Source organism: Botrytis byssoidea, assembly GCF_014898295.1.
Source record: "Botrytis byssoidea strain MUCL 94 chromosome Unknown BBYS_012, whole genome shotgun sequence".
NCBI lineage: Eukaryota > Fungi > Ascomycota > Leotiomycetes > Helotiales > Sclerotiniaceae > Botrytis > Botrytis byssoidea.
The window spans coordinates 460611-483164 of record NW_024065853.1 but is presented as its reverse complement, the minus strand read 5'-3'; the positions used below and the strand labels follow the sequence as shown (position 1 = coordinate 483164).

At 43.5% G+C, this 22554-nt stretch overlaps 4 protein-coding genes across 4 annotated transcripts; 2 read left to right on the top strand and 2 right to left on the bottom strand.

The window, feature by feature from the left end:
- Positions 1–1426: 1426 nt before the first annotated feature.
- On the top strand, positions 1427–3660 carry EAE97_006551 (uncharacterized protein; the record flags this gene model as incomplete). Its single annotated transcript, XM_038877064.1, has 5 exons — positions 1427–1571; positions 1729–2287; positions 2674–2823; positions 2894–3379; positions 3507–3660. The coding sequence occupies 5 exons, from the start codon at positions 1427–1429 to the stop codon at positions 3658–3660; spliced, it is 1494 nt and encodes a 497-aa protein (XP_038731996.1).
- Positions 3661–5410: 1750 nt separating this feature from the next.
- EAE97_006550 (uncharacterized protein) lies at positions 5411–10037 on the bottom strand. Its single transcript, XM_038877063.1, has 2 exons — positions 9471–10037; positions 5411–9420 (listed from the first exon to the last, which is right to left on the bottom strand). The coding sequence occupies exons 1-2, from the start codon at positions 9720–9722 to the stop codon at positions 5854–5856; spliced, it is 3819 nt and encodes a 1272-aa protein (XP_038731995.1). The 5' UTR covers positions 9723–10037; the 3' UTR covers positions 5411–5853.
- Positions 10038–10628: 591 nt separating this feature from the next.
- EAE97_006549 (uncharacterized protein) lies at positions 10629–11539 on the bottom strand (the record flags this gene model as incomplete). The annotated part of the gene is made up of 2 exons (XM_038877062.1): positions 10629–11208; positions 11259–11539. The coding sequence occupies 2 exons, from the start codon at positions 11537–11539 to the stop codon at positions 10629–10631; spliced, it is 861 nt and encodes a 286-aa protein (XP_038731994.1).
- A 2959-nt stretch (positions 11540–14498) lies between these two features.
- On the top strand, positions 14499–21330 carry EAE97_006548 (uncharacterized protein). The gene is made up of 6 exons (XM_038877061.1): positions 14499–14802; positions 14971–15413; positions 15484–16124; positions 16175–20357; positions 20411–20560; positions 20621–21330. The coding sequence occupies exons 1-6, from the start codon at positions 14675–14677 to the stop codon at positions 20815–20817; spliced, it is 5742 nt and encodes a 1913-aa protein (XP_038731993.1). The 5' UTR covers positions 14499–14674; the 3' UTR covers positions 20818–21330.
- Positions 21331–22554: the final 1224 nt, after the last annotated feature.

Genomic DNA, 22554 nt, shown 5'->3' with positions numbered 1-22554 from the left:
TACGCTTACAACCCTTCACTCCCACAGACATTCAGAGTATATCTTCATCAATGGACAAGTTGTCTAGATTGACATGATTTTCCTTTTTGTCATTGATCTTCAAACACTTGTTCATTTACAATGCACAATGGTGTATGTTTGCCCCATAGACCGGGCAATCCATGACGGGCGAGATGATTGCATTCGATAGCTGGTAGTGACCATCTTGTGTGAGGTTGATGCATATGTGGCGCGGAAGATTCAAAATAGATCCCATCTCGATTAGATGTTGATTTGGATAGTTCACTGCGCAAGAGATACACGCCGTACACCTCTAGTATGATGGTTTTATCTATTCTATCTCACAGGACCCTTGAAACATCGCCATAAACATTCTCCTCGAGTCGAATCCTCAAGGCACCACTCTCCCCTTGTGAAGACAGTGTGAGCGAAGTTGCTGAGCAATCCACGGAGATTAACTCAATCGTTATCTTCCTTGATGTTTTCCAACAATCATTCTTTCTTTCCCAAGTCTTGGAAAGGGCTATCATAAACGTGTTCAATAGATTCAAGTCTTTGATTCTTGGCTCCGCGGAATATATCATCGAAACCCGCGCAGCTTACACCCCCACATGTCTAAATTCTCTGTGTAGGTGATAATTTGGAAGGTCCTGATAACCACTCGGTATTCGAATCAATCAACCCGATATCCCACAGTCAAATCTCTCATCAGGTTTCAAGCAAACTGAGGCTTCGGATTACATTGAGCATTTCCATCAACTCCACTTTGACATTTGCCGTCACCGCTGTAGTATTATTCGTATCAAAAACTGGCAATCGCTGGATTTTGGGTTATGTGATAGGCAACTACCTCAATTACAGACCCACGTTTTTGATGGGGAGAAGCTGCAATACCATTGCTCCTTGTCCCTTTACTCCATCGTTCATCTCCAGTACCTTACTTACTCGAGAATCATAGGTGCCTTCTTCTCTTATGCTGTGCAATATCATTTAAAAGGCTCGGGGATCACGCTAATGTACTGTTCTCGAACTCTGATATGGGGTCAAATCCGCGCCTCGCAACTTTCGATGGCGAGCTCTTAGAAGACAGAGATACTGAGTCAAACCCATCGCAGGCGTCCGCGAGATATCCCATCTCAAACATATTAGACGAATATAGGTCAACGAGCTTTGGGCGAATAGATACTCTCCACGTGGTTGCCTCAGTGATTTGGTTCAACAATATTGTCGCGAGAACTTCCCCACCACTTTTCATTTCAAAAAGAAACTCCATTCCTTATTAGTATTTGGTCTCATTTTCTGGACTGAACCACCAAAGACGAAAAGCTCTGTTGTGAATGGTCATTTCAACTACTTGAATTAGATAGAGAAGGTTATTTGGTTAATTGATAAAATCTACAATCACTCATATATCGAATCAATAAAGATGCAACGAAAATTTCCAAGGCTTTATGGCAGCCGTGCCATCGACGCACCTTATCGAAGATTAGAGGTTCTGCTTATTAGTAGCACCTCCCACAACCTGGCCATGCACTCAGAGGAAGTCAAAGCAGCTATCTGCAGCCCGCCATGTGAGTAAGAGCAAGTACTTTTTTCTGAGTTCATACATTCCATCTCAAATCCTGTGTGATTATTTTGTCTTCTCTTCTCAGTGCGGCTCAAATTTCAAATTCGCCTCACTCGAGAGCACTATCTTGTAGGACTATTACTAAATTTCCAATGCTGCAGGTACTTGTGCCGATTGTGAACAAGGCTACTATACATGCGAAGAGCAAATGCATCCTGGCTGGTTTTATCGACGCTCACTTTCCAGCGATGAAGCCAAACAAATTGCTGCTTCATACATCAACGTTATACAACGAGATCGCGAATATTTAATGGATAGCCTCGCGAAGTATGGGAATATCATTGTTAGTCGATGGAAGAAGAAGAGTCAAGACAAACGTCAGGCGCTGCTACTTGAAGCCATTCCAAATTTGTGCAAGAAGAGGTGGATCATCCCACGTCATGGTTTCACCCCTGAAGGCAAAGAGATCCCGCCCATTAATAGCGATGGTCAAATGGAACTGCGCTCTCTCGAAACTCGCAATCACCTCCTCCTAAATTGGTTGGATTTAGAAGTCCTCAAAACTAACCCCGCTGTTCTTTTTGCCTTGCTGCATAATCGAACGGCGTATGCTCCTCAGGACTGGGCTTCGTTCGATTCACGACAAATATATAGTCCTTTTCTGTGTCCACACTTCGACGTTGACTTTTCTGCCAAATGTATTGCGATGTATGGTCTCAGGTACGGGGAGGTGGTAGACTGGAAAGCTGGCCCGGCACATAGAGGGATATTCTTAGGTTCCCCAGGGCACGCCTTTTTCTCGAAGCTCAAGCCTATCTGGTGACATCACTTCGGAAAGTTGTTGACGGCATACTCCAAGGAATCGATAAAAACACGCCACTTGCAGTGGAAAAGTGGATTTCTATGGTTTCAATGGGATTTAGGCATAGTAATTTCGCGGAATTGTGATCACCTTATACCAATCAAGCATTCTCATCACCCCCCATCGTTTCTTCTCGCCAACCTGATCTCTTTAGCACAAACGCGATTAGACGCAACCATTGATCATCTTTGGCTTCCTATGAGTTGACAAGAGATACTGGAGCTAGTTGGCTGGTTGTACGCAGAATCCTTCAAGCCATCGAATCATGCTGGAGGTGGGGCTGGGTAAAGAATGAATGCGAACGTGTCAAATCAATTCATGATCGATTTCGAGACAATATTGCACAAGGCGAAGATCTTCCGTCAAGATATGACAAAGCGTTGAGCGCATTGGAGTAAGCGAATTAGAATTTTCTTTTATCGGCATTAATTTCGAAGTAATTGACACTAACTTTTGCTATTCAGACTCTTGGTGGTGAATGACGTTAACCGTCGTGGCGCTCTTCTTGGAAGCACAACCCCACAACAGCCTGGATTCTCTCATCGTTATCTAGCAAAAAGAGAGGCCCAAAAGCAAGGACCTGATATCATCGAGTGGCGACGGAAAGATGGCCTACTTTCAGATGCAAAACATATGTTCGAAAACGATCCTTTAGATTATTGTCTATTTCAACTGCAAGCCAGACCGGACATTCAACAAAAGCAAAACACATGGCCAAAAGAAGTATCCATAGATCATGCATTGTTATTTTCGATTTTAGAGGATCACCTGGCTAAAAGCAATATCAAAGAAAAGTCTCGCCTAGACGAGGTCTTATCAAATCTCCTCTCAGATCTAGCAACTTCTCATGAAATGTTGGCTGCCATTCGTTTACATCGACCCCTAAGTAGACCTAGAACTTTGGATGAGGTGCTACAGTCAGAAAGCGAAAAACTTGGAGGGCCTTTAATGTCAAAAGTCATTTTACTAATGACGCTTGTACCAAGCTAGGAAAAGCTTTTCTCAAGAATTTCCACGAGGTTAAAGCCCTCACTGGTGAAAGGACATGGCTTGGTTGAATCACTCTCAAAACACTAGGAAAGCACTGGAAGCATTCTGGCAGGGCATCAGGAAGGACAGTTTGATGGTTTGGAAACAGAATGGTTTTACCGAAGACGAGGCAATTGAAGAGATTGAGTATATCAGTGCCACCACTACTCAAGAATACCTAAGTGCCACCCAGGCCGAGTAACAGCAGCTACTAGCCCAGATCGAATGGAACCAGGACAACAACAACAGTCAAAAGAACCAGAAATATGCCAAAACACCAACACAAACAACTTGGGGCACGGAAGATTCAACTTCAACCCTCCCAACCCAAACAAAAGCAAAAGATAAAACTCGCCCCTGTAACAGTACTCATCCCTCCCCAACCAATCTCCAAGACCTCGCCAACCACTTAGAAAACGCAACTATCTCTCCCTCCCCACCCCCCAAAATTTTCGTCACGAAACGCGCTTATGAAATGCTTTCTCATCTGTATCCCTGCACCGCCGAAGACGCATCCACAAAGAGTATCGAATGGGATCTTTTCGTACATAGTATGTCTGACATGGGATTTTGTGCGCGGAATAAAGGGGGTAGTTCAGTGGAATTTGAGAGGGAGTTTGAGGGACCGGGAGAAGGAAATATGGAGGAGGATGGAGAGAGAATATTCGCAAACCGTAGCGGGAAAATCAATTTTCATAGACCGCATCCGGTGGCGAAAGTTGATCCGGTTATGTTGAGGTGTATAGGGAGGAGAATGACGAGGAGATTTGGGTGGGGAAGGGGGTTTTTGGATTGCGTGGGGTAGATGAGGGTGGAGATGTAGATGGAGAGGTGAAGGATTGAATTGTGTTGATTTGTGTTTTGGGAAGGAAGGGAGTTGCGAAGATGGGAAACAATCTGAAGAGAATAAATCTCTAGGTTATAAACTCTGAGTCGGGGAAACAATAATTGGTAGGGTGGTAGATATATGGACTCATCAGTCAAAAGTTTCTTGAGTAAGCATCTACTGTATAGAACTCGGTAATGAAAAGATAGATAAATAGACAGAGAAATGAATTCAAGGATTTTACTATAGTTTGATGTGTTTTATTGTACTTGATTCTTCAAGCGATGAATCGATGATCTCGCCGCATGATTCATGAAACCCATCAATAACTCAGCACTGGGAGAAGTTTCGCGTGGAAGAGAGGGAGATACTCAAAGACCTGGGTAGGTACTTGATATGATATATACAATCGAACCTACTCACCCTCACCGGGGAGATTCCACGTCTAATTTTTATTCATTTTTTTAACGAAGAGATGAGTGACGAATTGCAGAAGTCCGCTCACTCGCTCACAGGTAATCTTACAATGGGGGGTGAGGGGAAGGGAGAGAGAATAAATAGCCCTAGACTGTTGAATATAATAATAATTATGATTATGATGACATATTTGTGGAAAAAATAGTTAGGTACCTATGTATTAGATGGTATAGTTTGCGATTCTCACTTTCTTAAATTTTCTACTTCCTTTTTTAATTCATTTGATTCATTGCTTTGATTGTTCCATCCTTCTATCACATATACCTAGGTAGGTATCTAGTAGTAAATCTATATACCCGTCCATGCACCCTTCCATTCTATACACACTCATCTACTCATCATCATCCGCTCATTCATACACATCCACAAATCATCATAGCTCACGAAGCTCACGGAAAAATTCAAATCCAAATCTCATCTCCAAACCTAACACCGTTTATAGATTCTAGAAACATTCTTTCTTTTTAGATATATATATATAGATACACTCTTACACTTTTACATTTCAAAAATGGATTGGAATGGACTGAAATGGGGATAGATATAAATAGATATAGATCGATAGCTAGTATGATGTTTAGACTTGTGTTATGCATATTCCTACATATATAAAATACATCTCAGCATCTCACAAAACACCAGCGCATCAAAAAATAGGTAAACAGGTACTGCGAGTGGAGAATAGATTTCGTTACTGATTCCTGATTTCTGATTGCTATGATCTCGATTATTACGCTGTGTACCTACCCACCGATCCTTCCATCCATCCTAACATTCGTCTTCCCTTCTATACATGTATGTATACTAGTAATAGCCCAATCAGGCAAGCTCATTACCATCCCTCCATTTCTCCCTCCCACAATCTCCTCACCGAACCCCTGAACACTTCATCAAATCCCCATACGCCATACATACAGATATGTATCATCCACCCCCTCACGAAAACGTTCTCTCATGTATTTATGACAAATTTATCTTCTCTGCTACATCTCTCCAACTCCGACTCCGACTCCAACCCCAGCTTCGAGTCTATGATATGATCCACGATGCATGAAGCATCCACCTCCATTGCGTCATCCATTGATCCCGAATCTAATACTCATCATCACTCTCATCATCCGGCAAAAGCGCTCTATATCTTCTTTCCGCCAAATCCTCCTCCAATCCCCCTTCATCACCACTATCTCTATAGCCCTCTCCGCCCGCTAAACTAAGCGCCACAGGCAAGAAAACCAACGCATGCAACGCCGCAAAAATGACTAACGCAAGCCAAATTCTGAAATAATAAATCTCAAAGATTTTACTCCTCGTAAACGCCAGCACCGTGACACCTACCAGTTTCGTAATCGTGATACCGCTGAAGACTGAGCCACCTACATTTACAAGAGCGGTCCAAGCGCGCGCGTCCTTATCGCGGAACTTGTTTTTGGCCTTTTCCATAACTGAGCGCGAGGGGAACATGAATGCGCGGGCGATATGGGCGCAGAATTCCACGCCGATACCGACGCAGATGATGAGGTTGACGAGACTGACTGCGTTGAGAGAGACGTTGAAAACAGCCATTGTACCGATAATATCGGTGACTATCATTATCACTGTTACTGTGACTACTGCGCCTGTTTTGAGAGATCCAAGAAGAATTGAAGAGATGAATAGAATGAGTACCAAAGCGGAACAGAGGAGAGTTGCTGTGAGACTGATAATTGTGGTGTATTGATCGAAGAATATGTAGTAGACACTGTAGGGGAAGACTTCTAGACCAGACTTTTCACTCATACCATCTGCGATTCGACGAGCAGAGGCATAAGCGGCAATGAAATCTTCTTGGCTGTGGAGTGGTGTGTGACTCGTGCGGAAGTGACTTGCTGGAATGGTATCTCTTTCTACATCAATAACTAAGGCGTTTCCATATGCAGCCTGACCGCCAAGAGGACAGTCATCATCAGTGGGAGAAGCGATCCATTTTTCTAGGTAATGAATAAATTCTTGACCTTCGGGCATACCATGCAAGGTAATATTCCATGCTGGATCACGATGTTCGAAGCAAGCTGAACGACCTTCAACACAACAAGAGTCTAATGAAGGATCGAGCCAACGGAGATAGTCGTCGATCCAGCTAGCAGGAGTAGCTGCGATGTAGGAAACTTCTGGCCTCTTTCTTTCGGACTCCAAAATATTGGTAAGGGATTCTGTTTCGCATGTTGTGAAGCGAGAGCATAGCTGTTGTTGATGGCTGCGTTCGGTGACATTCAACTCCCGAGTAACGAAATATACTGGTGGTCCCGAATCAAAGTAAGCGTACAAGTCATTGAAGTATGGAATGAGATATGATCCGTCTGGAATTGCCACACGTTGATCTAAACCTAAAGCGACTTCAGGCATTAATGCAACCGCAGCGGCGAATATTCCAAGAAAGACAACGATGACAGCGGTCTTTACTTTACGACCAAGCAAAGTTGGGGCATAAGTCTTGCGGATAAACTTTTGAAGGAAACCCTCATCAGAACCTTCGTAAAATCTCGAGTAAGAATTGCCGTTGCCATTTCCAAGGTGAACTCCCGCAGTTTTGATCTGGATGCAAGGAACGCAATCTACACGACGATCCTCAACACGTCGTTGATTGAGACTGAGAATAGAAACAAACATGGTGATTTGTAGAACAGCATTGATGAATACTGCGCCTGCAGCATAAATTGCAAAGTTTCGAACTGCCGGCATACCAACAAAAGCTCCAAGGGCAAATGCAATAGTCTCAGTAGATGCTGAGAGAAGAATTGATGGACCCATTCTTCCAAGTGCTTTGGCAATACGATGCTCAACCACTTCATCAGGATGGCTAGTATTAACTCTTTCAAATTCGTGTACAATCAAAAAGATGTTATCGACACCAACTGCAAGAACGATGAATGGGATAACCTCGGCAATGATAAGCGTAACCTTGACGCCTGCAAAGGAGAATAGACCAATTGAGGCTGAGATAGACATCAGCACAATCATAATACCCACTACTCCTAGTGAGAACTTAGATTGGACCAAAGAGCTGGCTGGATTGTGCATTAATGTTTGGAATGAAATGGTTGTCGAGCCAAGAGCTAAAGATGCGTAGAAGAACATGATGATGTAACTAATGACGACAATTTTTGCATCAGTGTTGGTGGATTTATTAAGTTCTTGCTCGAGACTTATCTCAGTCGAGAAAGAAAGTCTTAAACCACGTTCGCTTGCTTCGACCTGCAAGCGTAACAACTCATCTCGAAGGGATGCCTCCCAATCCATAGCATGTTCGACTTGAGAAGACCCTTCATCATCATTTCTCACTACCCAAGTGATAATGAGGGCAGTAGCATCAATAACATCACCAGATTCTTGCCAATCACCAAAGATCATCTTAGGATCTAACGGTTGACCAAAAGCAGGACGGCAATTCACGGGTGATTCAGCACAGGATCGAATGGTTTGCTCCCATGTATCCGGGCCTACACTGGAAATATCGTCGTTCAAGTAACCTCCTACAGATTGAACGACACAAGCATCACCAGTGGGCTTCACGCATACATCACTGAATTTGGTACCAGTTTGTTTTCCAGTTAGCCCTCTAATTCGGTCTTCAGCTTCAAGCCACCATTTCAACGTATCGTAACTCATAACAGGACCAGGACCTGATGGGTTAGTATCGTTGACCAAGAATACTTGCTCGGCACGATAAAATGGTCCAAAATTCGAATCGAAATAAGCTTTCTCTTGGGCAGCAGAGGATGATGGGCTGACCCACAGACGTGCAGGATTCTGTTCAATCTCAAATTTTGTCCAACCTAAACTCAAAATTCCAACTATGATTATGCTTGTTACAATAGTGATAGCTGGAAATCTTGCAGCTGTGAAGCCCAGACGACTGAATGCAGTATCACAGACCGTATTAATCCAATAAGTTCTTTGAGGTCGGTCATACATGGCTCTATTGTGGATCATGTCACCTTCATCATCATCATCACTTGGGGCAACATCTTCCAAAAGTCGTAATCTTTCATTACGTCTTTTGGTATGCTTAGCCCAAGCTATGTGACCAAACACAGCAACGGCGATCAAAAGTAGTACCATGCTGTATGTGAAGATAGCTGCGAAAGAAAGACATGGCAGCAATCCAACATGGCATGACCCAGACTTTGAAACTTCTGGCAAAGCCGGGCAGACTGCGGGACAGTCCACACAAGAACATCGGAAGTTTGGGTCTTCGTCGTTACACTTCTTGGGTACCATAGGTAATGGATCCATCCCTTTCTCCGAATATTTGCTAGGGTCTGGAAAGTTAATCTGAAATGGCGAGCCTAGTAAAGATTTGTGTCCTAGGAAAGCCAAGAATGAAGAGTAGTTCTTTGCTCCTCCTCCAATAAATTCCATGGCATTGGAATTTGTTGGTCCAAACTTAACATCTTTGCAGCTATCAAAGAAACCCGACCCATAATCATCAGAGATGAGTTGGTCTAGCTCCTTGACGATGTATTTATCGCCCTTCTTCTGTGTTTCCGTTACGTTCAGGAAGAGAGATTGATCTGGAGAGCATGTAAATGTACAAAAAGTGTTGTAAAAATTCTCCTTGCATGCCGGGCAAGAGGATATAATTGGGTTCGCCTTCTTGATCTGATCTGCAAGAGCATCTATCTGCGAAGCCATCAGCAAAGTCCCGACCCATTTCAAGGATTGCCACATACCTGACTTCCCTCACAACAAACAGGCCCCGTACTCCATTTCGGACCGCATAGCTCGACCAGTTGTTTCCTCACATCATGATCCGGTTCCCTTGCAAGCCCGTTATCCGGACAAGGGAGCTCAGGACCAAACCAACTATCCTTCCCACAGCTGCCCCTTATCGAACATCTTCCAGCTTCGTGTTTCGGTGTAAACCCTTCGCCTGCTGCGAAAGCAGCAGTGAGAATTCCGACTAAAGTGAAGGAATGCCGCATCACTGAGTCTGTTTACATGCGCCGCCCAGCGTCGCGATATACGAAGACCGAGAGTCGATGATACACAGGCGAATCGGATGGAGTAAGTGTACACAGAGAACGGTTTGCAGTATGAAAGTAGATGTCAAATCAATGACTTAGTTATTGATTTAGGGTAACGATCGATAATTAAATTATTGATTTGATATTGTATTGTTGTGTTGGAATTACTTGATGATTGTTGTCTTACTGTAGATGCGTCCCAGCCACCAACCAATGCTGTCATAGTTCTAGCTCGTCGTTCTATGTGGCGTAGAGCTTCGCGTATCATTTGAATCCTTGTTTCACAATGGCCAACAAATTCATAAGGTACTCTCTCACCCGTTTACATAATCGAGCAGTTGAGTCTGTGACTTTCCATCTACACATTGATGCGGATTTGTAGGTTGCTATATTTTCAAAGATTGCTTCGTTTTACACATCAAATTCATGTCAAAGGTTTCTCATCAAAACGTATGATTAAACACGCTGTTGAGAGACAATGCTAATGGTCAAAGTTTGGTAAAGCTGGTAATGGAGCTCTATAGACTCATTCTATATGTCCTTCATAACATTATGCTGTCGATGGCACGAATTGCCAGTCATCTAGAATCTGTAAAAAGATAAATTAAACCGTATCCCAAACACGCTCCTTAAACTCCGGCTGAAGTGCTCAAATGCCCGCCTTATCCCAAATCGGTATCCAATCGAATTTTTAACATGCATGAAATCGGTCTTTGCCAGTGTTCCTGGAAAGTTAAGCCGCAGATATGAGAGCCAGATTATATGTTTATCTGGCTGAAAGAATGACTTTCCAGTTGTAACTGGTTCGTATAATCATAACTCGTTCTTGTCGCTCTAGTCGTTCCGCAATCATGAATTTCCTCCTTAATTCTTGAGCTTTGAATCTCCCACTGCAGGTGACGCCCGGCCTGACCCTTCTGCTGTCTTGGATTTGCCTGCGCTAATGGATGATGCACCATCCTCTTCGTAAAGGTGATGTTCTTCGATGTACTCGATGACTGGAGCGGGTAACAAATACTGTACACTCATCTCTTTCCTTAAGAAAAGTCTAATCTTTGTGCTACTAATATCATTTGTGACAAGTTGTTGGATGACGTAGATGTTGCGTTTGTATTGTTCGAGACTTGCAAGAGCGTCCTCAATGTCCGTGCCGGTACGTTCGACAATGAAAGTACCATATTGTCCCAAAATATGTTGAAGATCAGCCTCACTCCAAACTCCTGGAATACTCATCGTTTCGATAAGATCAGCTCCAGCCAATAGAGCAATGCGGACAGGTACTCGGGATCCATCCGGTCGTATAGCACCGCCCATAACTTTGTTTATTTCATGCTCGACATGGTCGAGTACGAGGGCAGTCGGGGTATATTCTGTTTGTAAGGCCTCCCAAGGATCCACCATAAGCCAATTTGATGATTGTACAGCCAATTCGCACATGTTGAGTCTGCAGGTGTTAGCTACATGTATGAACATAATGTGAAATTTGAGACTTACCGGTGTTCCGAACTTGCCAGACCTGCCTTCTTATAAAAATTGGATACAGGTGAGAAGTAACCACTAAGGAGTTCAAACTCTGTATTAAACTTGCAATAATCGGCAGCCATCTCCATCATTCGCAAATGAAGGTAGGTTATAGGTGAGAAACTGCCACATGCTACCAATACTAAGGGAGTCTTCTCGGGATGGTTTTGAGTGAGTCTTAGGCGATCGGTTGGGAAGGTGTAATTGTCGAGAGTTTGCGCAGGAATAACCTGGGCGGCAGGGTTGGCAGTCATTTTCAAATGGTGATTTGGAGGTTGTATGTTGTTATTTGGAGGAAAAGTGGAAAAGACTCTCGAGATTTTGGGTGAAGAGCAAAGTCTAGATGACGAATTTCGGAATAGCAGGGATCGATTGCGAAGGAATCGCGATGAGTTGAAGATATTTCTAGCAGTCGCTCTTTGCAGAGTCCGACAAAGAATGGAGTACGCCGTTGTCTCTGATTTTATAGGACTTTGATGGGGATGTTTAATTTTCGAAGGGATAAAATATGAATATTGTCAGGTTAAATAGATTGGTAAGTAATAAATCAGAATTAAGACTTTTCGATGTCCGGTGGATTAGTGAATTTTATAATATCGGCTGGAGGGAGGAGTCAGAGATCAGAGGTCAGAGATCAGAGATAGGTAGCGGGATGATGGCTCGAGATATGCGCAAAGCCCCGCCCCCTACGCTTTGATATACCGGAACCCAGCAAATGCTAATAAGTAGGCAAGAAGCAATCAAACTACGATGTGCAAGGTAGGCACGGAGTTATTGCAGATTGATAGATTGATCGATTGAGACGATTGAGACACAAACTTCAGATTGCTTCGGTTTGATACAATCTCTGTGCATCCCCATCCATCCATACTCAACATTTTGTAGCTGGTCTGTATTATGTGCCAATGCTTGCTTGCGACTGTTATCTCCTCTCCTTCGTGCAAGCCTCCAGGTACCATGCACAATGCACTCGGCTCCAATCAAAGAGGGATTATCTAACTTGAATCGTTTCAAAATGTTCAACCCCTCTCTGCCAGAATTTGGCTTTGGCTTTACAAAGAGATCGGGATAAGAATGACTAACAGATACCTACACAGGTAGCTAGCACGGATAGCATTGTCTGGCTTGGTCAGCTTCTGAGGCAATTTCTACAAAGGTTATTCGAAGAGGCATGTCTACTCGAGGAGAGCCTCGGTGTTGGGATAACACTGATGAGTATTCATTATACTTCGCAGATTACATATCTACTGGGTATATCAACTCCTGTATTCATCTAGGGATCCACCTATGAAAAGCGGTCATCGCCGCAAAGTTATTCAGCAATCACATCCTCAACCCTAGCTATCACCAACTGTTGCTCAACCTTGCGTGCTTGCATTGCACCGAGCTCAGACGGGTGCGTTTGTTTCCTACCTACCAGAAACGATGCTGAACTCCCCACCACCTTGTTATACCCACTCCTCCCCGTGAAACCGCCCCGGAAAAGCCGAATCCCCAAGATATATCCATCTCATCCGAAATTGTTCGAGTTCGAGATGTTACCCGTCACCCGCGGTACCGAGATGAGCATGTACGATAGTTTGGATTAAGTTCTCTGTTGTTCGATACTTTGCCTATTCTCTTGCTGAAGGGAACACGAGGGTGGTGATGTTTCTACGAGGTAGGCGTAGGAGTATAAAGTGACTACACATATGGTCGATCGAATAACATCGTCTCATGCAGGGAGGTATAGGAGTTTTCCTTATTGCTTCAGTCAAATGTTGATTGTACTGGGAGGTGTCGCTACTACACTTCGCATATAGCTCTCTGTTTAAGGCCGAAAGAGTAAGTGGCTTTTACGACTGTGTGAATGTATATTGAGGAATTGCAAACATTTTGTCCTACAACTACCTTTTGGGTATAGTGACATGTATCCAAACAAGTTCTTCTGTGGGCTTCTATTTCTCGGTATGCGGACAAGAAAATAATAGGTTCAAAGAAACATTGGGGTATATGATATTCATCAATGATATTCATCAATGATATTCATCAATGATATTCATCAATGATATTCTTGGTGTATGTTGGAAGTGGTATCAAGTAATTCTAGTATCCGGGATACGAATGGAAGGTGTGTGAAAGTGATCTCTGGTACAGATGAGTTGTCCATAGTATTTAAAGATTGTGAAAGGTCTGATAACATATAATGAAGCTGTACGTAGCTATGCAAGATACGGTGGTATCGTGACATAAAGAGACATCTATGATATTGGATATTTTCTCCCATTCAGGAGTTCCGTTCAACCAATATCGATGAAGTAAACTCATGTATTCCGTAGACGAAGATCTTGGATATCGGCCAGCTTGAGTCAACTACTCAACTTGCATAGCACGATATACATCCATTGATCTTTTTCATTGATCTTAATCATCAGATCCAACTAGAATGGGGCCAAGCCCCCAAACCCCCATAGCTCGCTGCGCTCGAGAAAGAAGCCAGGTGTTGATAAATAAACTTTCCGGTAGGAGGTCGCTTTGCTCAATATGACGAAGGAGACATAGACAATACGTCCCTTCCCAAAGAGTGAATGTTTGAACGGACATATGCCTTTTTCCAGTATCAATCTGGAATGCTTGTTAGTATTCGGTATGAATTCTGTTATTCAGTATATTTGGGATAGAATGAATCCTATTAAACCCCCTCGACGCAAACAGATTCTCGAATTCCAGTCGAAAATGACATTATATGTCTATCTAGGTAGTCGAATATTGAATCATGTTCTTCTCCAACGTCAATGTCAATCATTTTGTTCATTATAAGCATCTGGTTGGAATGAAAGGAATCTCTTTATTACCCACCTGGATATGATTGAACGCGTTGATATAGGAATTGTGTGGTTGATTTCAACTTATACTTAACCTTCCCTCGCCAATACAATTGGAAATCGTGAATCTTAATCTTAATTGAATTACCTCCGCCTCATCTCATCATACATCTCTGAAATTATTATTCAATATAATAAATTCATTGCAACTACGTACTCTCTCTCCTCGAGTACTGTTCATTAATAAGTGTTGACGTTGATAACCTATATACCGTACCGTAGCTTCACTCCGCTAAATTTTCGAGCTCAACTAATAAACAAATGCTAGTCTCCACCCGCACCACAACGTACATAGGTACCTACTTCGTATTTAGATAGAACATAAGGCTCCTCTTACAAGCAATACACACCACCACCACACCACCACTACAAACTCCTTGAAAGAAAAGTCAACCACCACCACTTCTTCTTCCCAAAAAAATAGGAAGTTGATAATTTCCTCTGCAAACGATATTGAGAAGGAAAAAAACAAATACGAAAGAAACTACTGGCGACTTCTATATTAGAAACCGAACAGATGGATTAATGGCAAAGGGTACGAGTCATATTGAAAGGCCACAAGAGTCGACATCATTTAACGATAACGGTCCAGAAATATCAAGACCACTCTCCACTGCGACTTCCATCTCTTCATCTTCTTCATTTGCTCCCAGGTACACAACCACCTTTACCTTTGTCTTTTACCTGCGTTTCTTCCTCGTCAACAATTCCTTCTTAATCATTAAATCATTTCCAACTACTTGCGACTGTCAATCACCAGTTGTCGATGGTTGAATGGATTAAGAGGTTATTATTTAAGAGCCAATACTCATGTCTTCCAGAATTACACGATCCTCCGCGCGGCAAGCTGCCAACTCTTCAGAACCATCGGCCGGCTCTTCTGCTTCTGCGACTGCAGCAACTGCAGCAGTAGCTCCATCAGGTCGTTCTTCAGCCCCATCACGAAAGCGTAAAGCTACTGTGCGGGAACCAAGTCCCGCTCTGGAACCTGAACCCACAAAGGCAACTCCATCCAAGCGTTCAAAGCGTCAGAAGGTTTCAGACCCCGAAGTTCCAACACCCGCTCCTGCTTCAGCCGCATCTTCTCGCCGAAAGAACGCAAAAGCTCCTGCGGTTATGTCTAGTCACAGGAAAGTCAAGATCCATTCGGAGCATGGTCTAGTATCTAACAATATATACAGTGATTCTGCTGGTCCTTCCAACGAACCATCAAACACAACTGCTAGTTCCTCCAGGCGCAAGTCTAATAGAAATAATAAGAAAGGTGGGCCAGGTCTACTGAAATTCACATCCAAGTCGATCTAGTAGAAAGTTGCTAATATTCTCTCAAGCAGACGCCTCAAGCAGCACCCCAAGCTCAAGTAAAAAGTCGAAGAAGTCCGCCACTGCTGCTAAGGATGCAGACACTACAATGAACGATGCAGATGATAAACCTCCCCCACATCCACTCGATGACGACGATCCCAGCGATGAAAACGATGACGATGATATTCCTCAAGACTACGATGGCGGCGATGATGACGATGACGATCCATTCGGCGGCTTCGGTGGACCTGGAGGACCACCTCATGGGTTATCGAGCACTCTGCGAGCTTTGAGTGGCATGATGTCTGGAGTTTCTTCTCGACTGCGCGACATTTTGACACAATTGAAGCAAAAAGATGACCCATCCATTCAATTAATAGCTTTACAAGAACTTTCTGAGATATTACTTGTTTCTACTGAAGACAATCTTTCCGGTCACTTTTCTCCGGATGCCTTTGTCAAAGAACTGGTGGTTCTGATGCAACCTGCTGACTTCGGATTTGGGGAGGCAAATCCTGAGATAATGCTTCTTGCCTGTCGATGTATTGCCAATCTGATGGAAGCTTTACCTGCAAGCACTGCTAACGTTGTCTACGGTGGCGCGGTCCCAGTTCTTTGCCAGAGCATTTTAGAATTGACTTTCATTGATATAGCTGAACAGGCTTTAAGTGTGAGTACTTCGTCTTAGATTTCTGCTCCAAATACTGACTTCTACTTTAGACCTTGGAAAAAATATCTATTGAATATCCAGCATCAATTGTCCGCGAGGGAGGATTGACAGGTTGTCTAACAAATCTTGACTTCCATAACACAAACACACAGAGAACTGCGGTCACTACTGCTGCAAATTGCTGCAGAAATATTCCAGAAGATTCATTCAACGTAGTCAAGGATGTTATGCCCAACTTACTAAGCGTTTTCAATTCTAACGATCAGAAAGTCGTTGAGCAGGGCTCTCTCTGTGTAACTCGAATTGTGGAGAGCTTCAGGTACCATCCAAGCAAGCTTGAGGAGCTTGTCAGCCCCGACTTACTACGAGTAATTCTTCGTCTCTTGCTCCCTGGATCTACCAATCTTATTGGTGCTAATATTCATACACAATTTCTTCGCGTTCTTGCTTTCACAGCAAAGGCGAGTCCTAAACTGTCCGCCGAACTCTTCAAAATGAACGTTGTTGAAACGTTATATCAAATTTTGACTGGTGTTTCGCCACCCAGTGCCACAGAAGATGTAGCATCAAAGATTGACAGCGTTGTGATCATGCAAGCCTTGATCCACAGACCTCGAGAACAGGTTATCGAGACACTGAATGTTATATGTGAGCTTTTGCCTGGAATTCCACGAAGTGGCAATTCAATGTTCGACGACGATATTGACACCGAATCTCCATCGGGAGCAACAAATGCACCATCTGGTTCAAGAAAAAAGTCCGCAAACGAGATTCGTATTGAACTTTTGGAGGGATGTAGAGAACAGGTCAAGAGATTTGCAATCATTCTCTTTCCAACCTTAACGGACGCGTTCTCTAGCACCGTCAACCTCCACGTTCGCCAAAAGGTCCTCAACGCTCAGCTCAGAATGCTTTCTAATTTGGACAAAGATATCTTGATGGAGGCTTTAAGATCAGTTCCATATGCATCCTTTTTAGCTGCAATCCTCTCCCAACAAGATCACTCTAGCTTAGTGGTCTCGGCACTTCAAGCCACGGAGCTTCTCATAGTTAGCCTTGAAGACATCTATCGTTACCAGTTTTACAGAGAGGGAGTAATTGCTGAAATTACTAAGCTAGCCACTATCGAGGAAACCAAGACTGAAAACAAACATCTGTCTGCAGAAACAATTGAGTCTAAGCCTGCTACCACGCAAGCCGATGCAGATCGCAAAATCTCTGAGAAGGCGGGTCAAAATGGAGAGGCTCGTAACGAAGATCACGACTCGTCAGATGAAGACAACGAAGACAATGAAAATAACGAGGACGAAATGGATAACGAAATCGGACATAATGATGATTTACAAGATGATGTAACAGCTTCTCCAGTCAGCTCTCGTGGCTCTACAATGTCATTGGACGGTCTTCATCGACATGCATCATCAGATTCAAAGACTATGATGCATGTCATTGCCGCCCGCGCCCAAAAGTTCCTTGACATTCATGAGAACGAGAAGAACAGTAAGGCCATGAAGAAGAAGGCAACCAAAATCTTGACGAGCTTACAATCTCTCGCATCGGACATCAGAAATTTTTATCTGCATCAAGGCCCCGGCAATGGAATTGAGCTTTTTACCACACTCGCATCATATTTTGATGGCGATGTTTTACAAAGTGTTACGAGTGCCGAGTTGTTGAATTCCGAAATCGTCCAAGTTCTATTGGAAGTTTTCAATAATCCCGAAGAACAGCTGGCCAATGATGCTAGATCTGCATTCCTCGAAGTCTTCATGGGCCAAACTCTTACTAAGAAGTCAATCAGTGGAGCAGATATGCCTGCAACTCCATTTGGTCTTCTTATCCACAAATTACAAGATTTGTTGAGCCGCTCAGAACATTTTGAAGTAGTTACTGTTCACTCAAATAGCTTTGAAGGAAATAGGAGCAGTGCTGCATCGATGCTTGCTAAACAAATTCGTCTCAAGCTAGTAGCTGATGAAGATTCCGAAATACCAAGGTCCTACCGAAACATTATGGTTTCTATTCATGCCATCGCTACTTTCAAAGCTTTGGATGATTACCTTCGTCCCAGAATCAGCTTGTCTGACCGTCCTCGGCCACCTAGAGCGAGAGACGGCCTTTCTGGTGCGTTGGCTGCTCTTGCTGCAGCTGGCTTACCCAATCCATATGCCGGTATTCCCAATGCCCAGGCACGTCTCGCTGCCGCTGCAGCTGCAGCAAATCCAACCGCATCTACCCCTCGCACTTCTCGTAGGGCAAAATCAAAGTCTGGTCCCGCCCCAACGCCTGCATCAGCCGACCAATCGACCGCGAATACACCAGTAGATAAACCTGCTCGGCGCTCCGCTCGACGTTCGGGAGCTCAAACTGATCCACCTCCCCCACCTCCACCACCCATGCAAGAAGAGGATGCCCTTGCTACGGCTCTCGAGTGTGCTGATGAGAGACAGATGAGTGAGGACGAGGAGCTAGAAGATAGCTCTGCACTGGACGCTATTGTCGGTGATATGGAAGAAGAAATGGAAGAGGATTCACCTGTTGATCCAACAGCTGTAAATCTTGAGGTCGCTGCTGGTGGCAAGGTCACAGCCCGCAAGGAAGATGGCACAAGAGTCGCGACCCCATCACAATCTTTACCAAGCACTTCCCGCAGTAGCTCTGCACTCCAGGCAGCTGCTGCTCAAGAGGCATTGTCCACACCAACCACATCGTCCAGACCTATGTCTTATGCAGCTGCGATTCAAGCTGTTCCATCAGATTGGCACATTGAGTTCAGCTTGGATGGCAAAGTAATTGCTAATGAAACTACTATTTACCGGGCTGTTCATACCATGGGCAACACGGTGGAAGATCAATCGAGTCGAAGTGTTTGGTCCGCGATTCACCCCATTAAGTTCAAGCGTGTTCCAGGGCCACCCCCTCCAGAGCCTAGCTCTCTCTCCCGGGCATCAGAGGCCAGTACAGAAACTACGGCATCTGGCATTCCGGCATCGCTAGATAAGCATCCTGCAACATCCTCAATCCTTCGATTGCTTAACATCCTACACGCTCTTAATGCCAACCTAGATGATGTTTTGGCTGATAATAAGGATGCTTTGAAATTGAATGCTGAGCCTTTGTCACAATTTGTGAACACCAAGCTCACTGCGAAGTTGAACAGGCAGCTTGAGGAACCTCTTGTGGTTGCCAGCAATTGCCTTCCAACTTGGAGCGAAGATCTTGCTCGACTCTACCCGTTCTTATTTCCTTTCGAGACACGTCATCTATTCTTGCAGTCAACATCTTTTGGCTATGCTCGTTCAATGACTAGGTGGCAGAACGCCCAATCTGCTGACGAATCTCGCCGAGATCGTCATCGCGACGAACGTCCTTTCTTAGGTAGGCTTCAACGCCAGAAAGTCCGGATATCCAGATCGAAGATTTTAGAATCAGCTTTGAAAGTCATGGAGCTTTACGGTGCATCCCAGAGTATCCTAGAGGTTGAGTACTTTGAAGAGGTCGGAACTGGTCTCGGGCCAACACTTGAATTTTATTCTTCGGTTTCGAAAGAGTTCTCCAAGAAGAAGCTCAAGCTATGGCGCGAGAACGATAACGATACCGATGAGTATGCATTTGGTGTCCGCGGACTTTTCCCAGCACCTATGAGCGAAGAACAATCATTGAATGAGAATGGAAAGAGAATTTTGCACCTATTCAAGATGCTCGGCAAGTTCGTTTCTAGGTCCATGATCGACTCTCGCATTATCGACGTTTCTTTCAATCCCACATTTTTCCGCATTGGTGACGAATCAAATCCTGTGACTCCCTCCCTTGGTACGGTCAAAACTGTCGACCCTCAATTGGCCAAGTCCCTCAAGATGATAAAGAAGTTCTCTGTTGCAAAGAAGGCTATCGCCGAGGACTCGAGTTTGACAGCTACTCAGAAAGTCCTTGCTACAGAAGCTTTGGAAATTGATGGGGCTAAGATTGAAGATCTCAGTCTGGACTTCACACTTCCTGGATACGCCATTGATCTTCTTCCTGACGGCTCTTCAATTTCTGTCACTATTGACAACGTTGATCTCTACCTTGAGAAAGTCATTGATATGACTTTGGGAAGTGGTGTTCAAAAACAAATCGATGCATTCCGTGAAGGCTTCACTCAAGTCTTCCCATATTCTGCTTTGAGGGCCTTCACTCCGGATGAGCTGGTTATGTTGTTTGGTAGAGTTGAAGAGGATTGGTCTCTTGAAAGTATGTTTAATCCCCTTTGATTGTATGATGTAATAATACTAACACGCGCATAGCTTTGACCGATTCTATCAAAGCAGACCACGGCTTCCATATGGACAGCAAGAGTGTGAAGAACCTGCTCCAGACGATGAGTGAGCTCAGTCTGCCAGATCGTAGGGACTTCCTTCAATTCACAACTGGAAGCCCAAAACTCCCCATTGGTGGTAAGTTAGATACATACCTGTATCCATTTTCTACGACAACTGATAGCTAACTTATTGCAGGCTTCAAGAGTCTTACACCAATGTTCACTGTGGTTTGCAAACCTAGTGAACCACCCTACTCTTCCGATGACTATCTACCAAGTGTAATGACATGTGTCAACTATCTCAAATTGCCCGATTATACTGATTTAGATGTCATGCGACGACGTATGGGTACTGCCATTAGGGAAGGACAGGGAGCTTTCCATCTGTCTTAAGGCGCATGTTAATGGCGAAAATTGAACTGAATCTGGCGTGCATTAGGTGTGGTCAAACATGGAATAAGATTTTCGGGTATTTATTCTCATTGGAGGATGAAGAAAAATTGGGGGATTTGGTTGGTTTTGCTTACTTTTCATCCGAGCCAAACCAGTATGTATTCACGAGCTATTTTTTGCAATTGTTTCTTTCTTTTTTCATCAGCCAGATTCATTTTCTTCTTCAATCCTCCTATCTACTTACTTTTTTGTAATGGAAGTTAAAGAAGAGAGAAAGGAGTCAAATTGCATGGGTGGGTCGTTTGGGCGCATAGTTTGTAAACCGGTTTCTCCTGTCCGGAACTTGAAGGGGAATGGTTTGCAAATATGACTGGAATGGACTGGTGAACAGGATGGGATGGGATTTTAGCTTTTTATTAGGTAGCCTTACTTCTACAAATACTACTTTGCAAACACTAGTCTTGAGATTAGATATTAGGTAGATGAATTGATCCACTCATATATTCTTAAACATTTGGGTGATGAGCGTGAGTGTGACTGCGTTGTGAATGTGAATGTATGTGTTACATGTAATTATGAGAATGGGGTATATTCGATCACAGCTTTGTAATTCAAGTACTACCAGTCTCAAGAGACTAGATTAGATGTATTTACAAGCCAATTATTTAGCAATACTATTGTTAACGAGATCTTCCTTACTTGTATATGGAACCCTAATGATGCATTTAAAATGAGATTGATTGGTATATTGATAGCTCTTGGTGCAAATCGATGAAGACCTTGATTTTTGATTTTGATTTTTCTTGTTTGTTATTGTTATTTTTTGATATCTAACAAACGTGAGACAGAGGCAATGGTTGTCAATTTGTAGAAGATTTGTTTTTGTTTAGGTTTTTGGAGATTGGATTGTAGAAGAGGGGTGTCTGGGGGGTGTCTGGGGAGAGGAGTGGTGTGATATGGGTTGATGGGGAAGGGGAAGGGGTGGCTAGGGGAGAAAGGGAGAAAGGGGAGAAGAATAAGAGAGGAGAGGAGGATTAAAACTTGTATCTTTGAGCTTCTTGATTATGAGAGGTTATTGATGTTAAGCTAGTGAGTGTAGTGTTGATGAATAAGTATTTGCTACTTGATATCTAGGAATAATCTTTGGATTAGCGACCTCGGGGTGTCTGGGGAGGAAGGTGGGTGAGGATTGCCCTGATTTTGATTGGGGGATCTAGGATTTTCATATTTTGGAGCTGGGTGGTGTTTTTGTGGGATGGGAGTTGAGGGTTGGGGGTAAAGGGGTAGAGGGATAGAGGGATAGAGGGATGTATATCTACTCGAGTAGATAGTTTGGGGATGATGTGGAATTGGATGGTTTGAAATAAAAAAGTTGGGGCAATCGGCTAGTGGATAGTTAGGAGCTGTTGCAGCGTTGTTCAGGGCTATTTTAGATCACTGGAGACTTTTATGTGATATGTTGTTGGAAAGAGAAGTGTGGTTTGATGAGTGTTTAGGGGACGAGATGGCGAAATGGCATTTATTATCTGAGGTTTGAAATGATAAGTATATCAAGTTATACTATTATGTTGTGTTGGATCACATCGATATTACTATGTCAATTGTTGTATCAAGATGCCAATCTATGTAAAGTTCTATAATCATCTCATTCTCAATATTCAAAGTTATGTACCTATTGATAAACATGTTGTATAGCATCACTTGAAATGACCGGTATATTGAGTCTGAAACTCTATT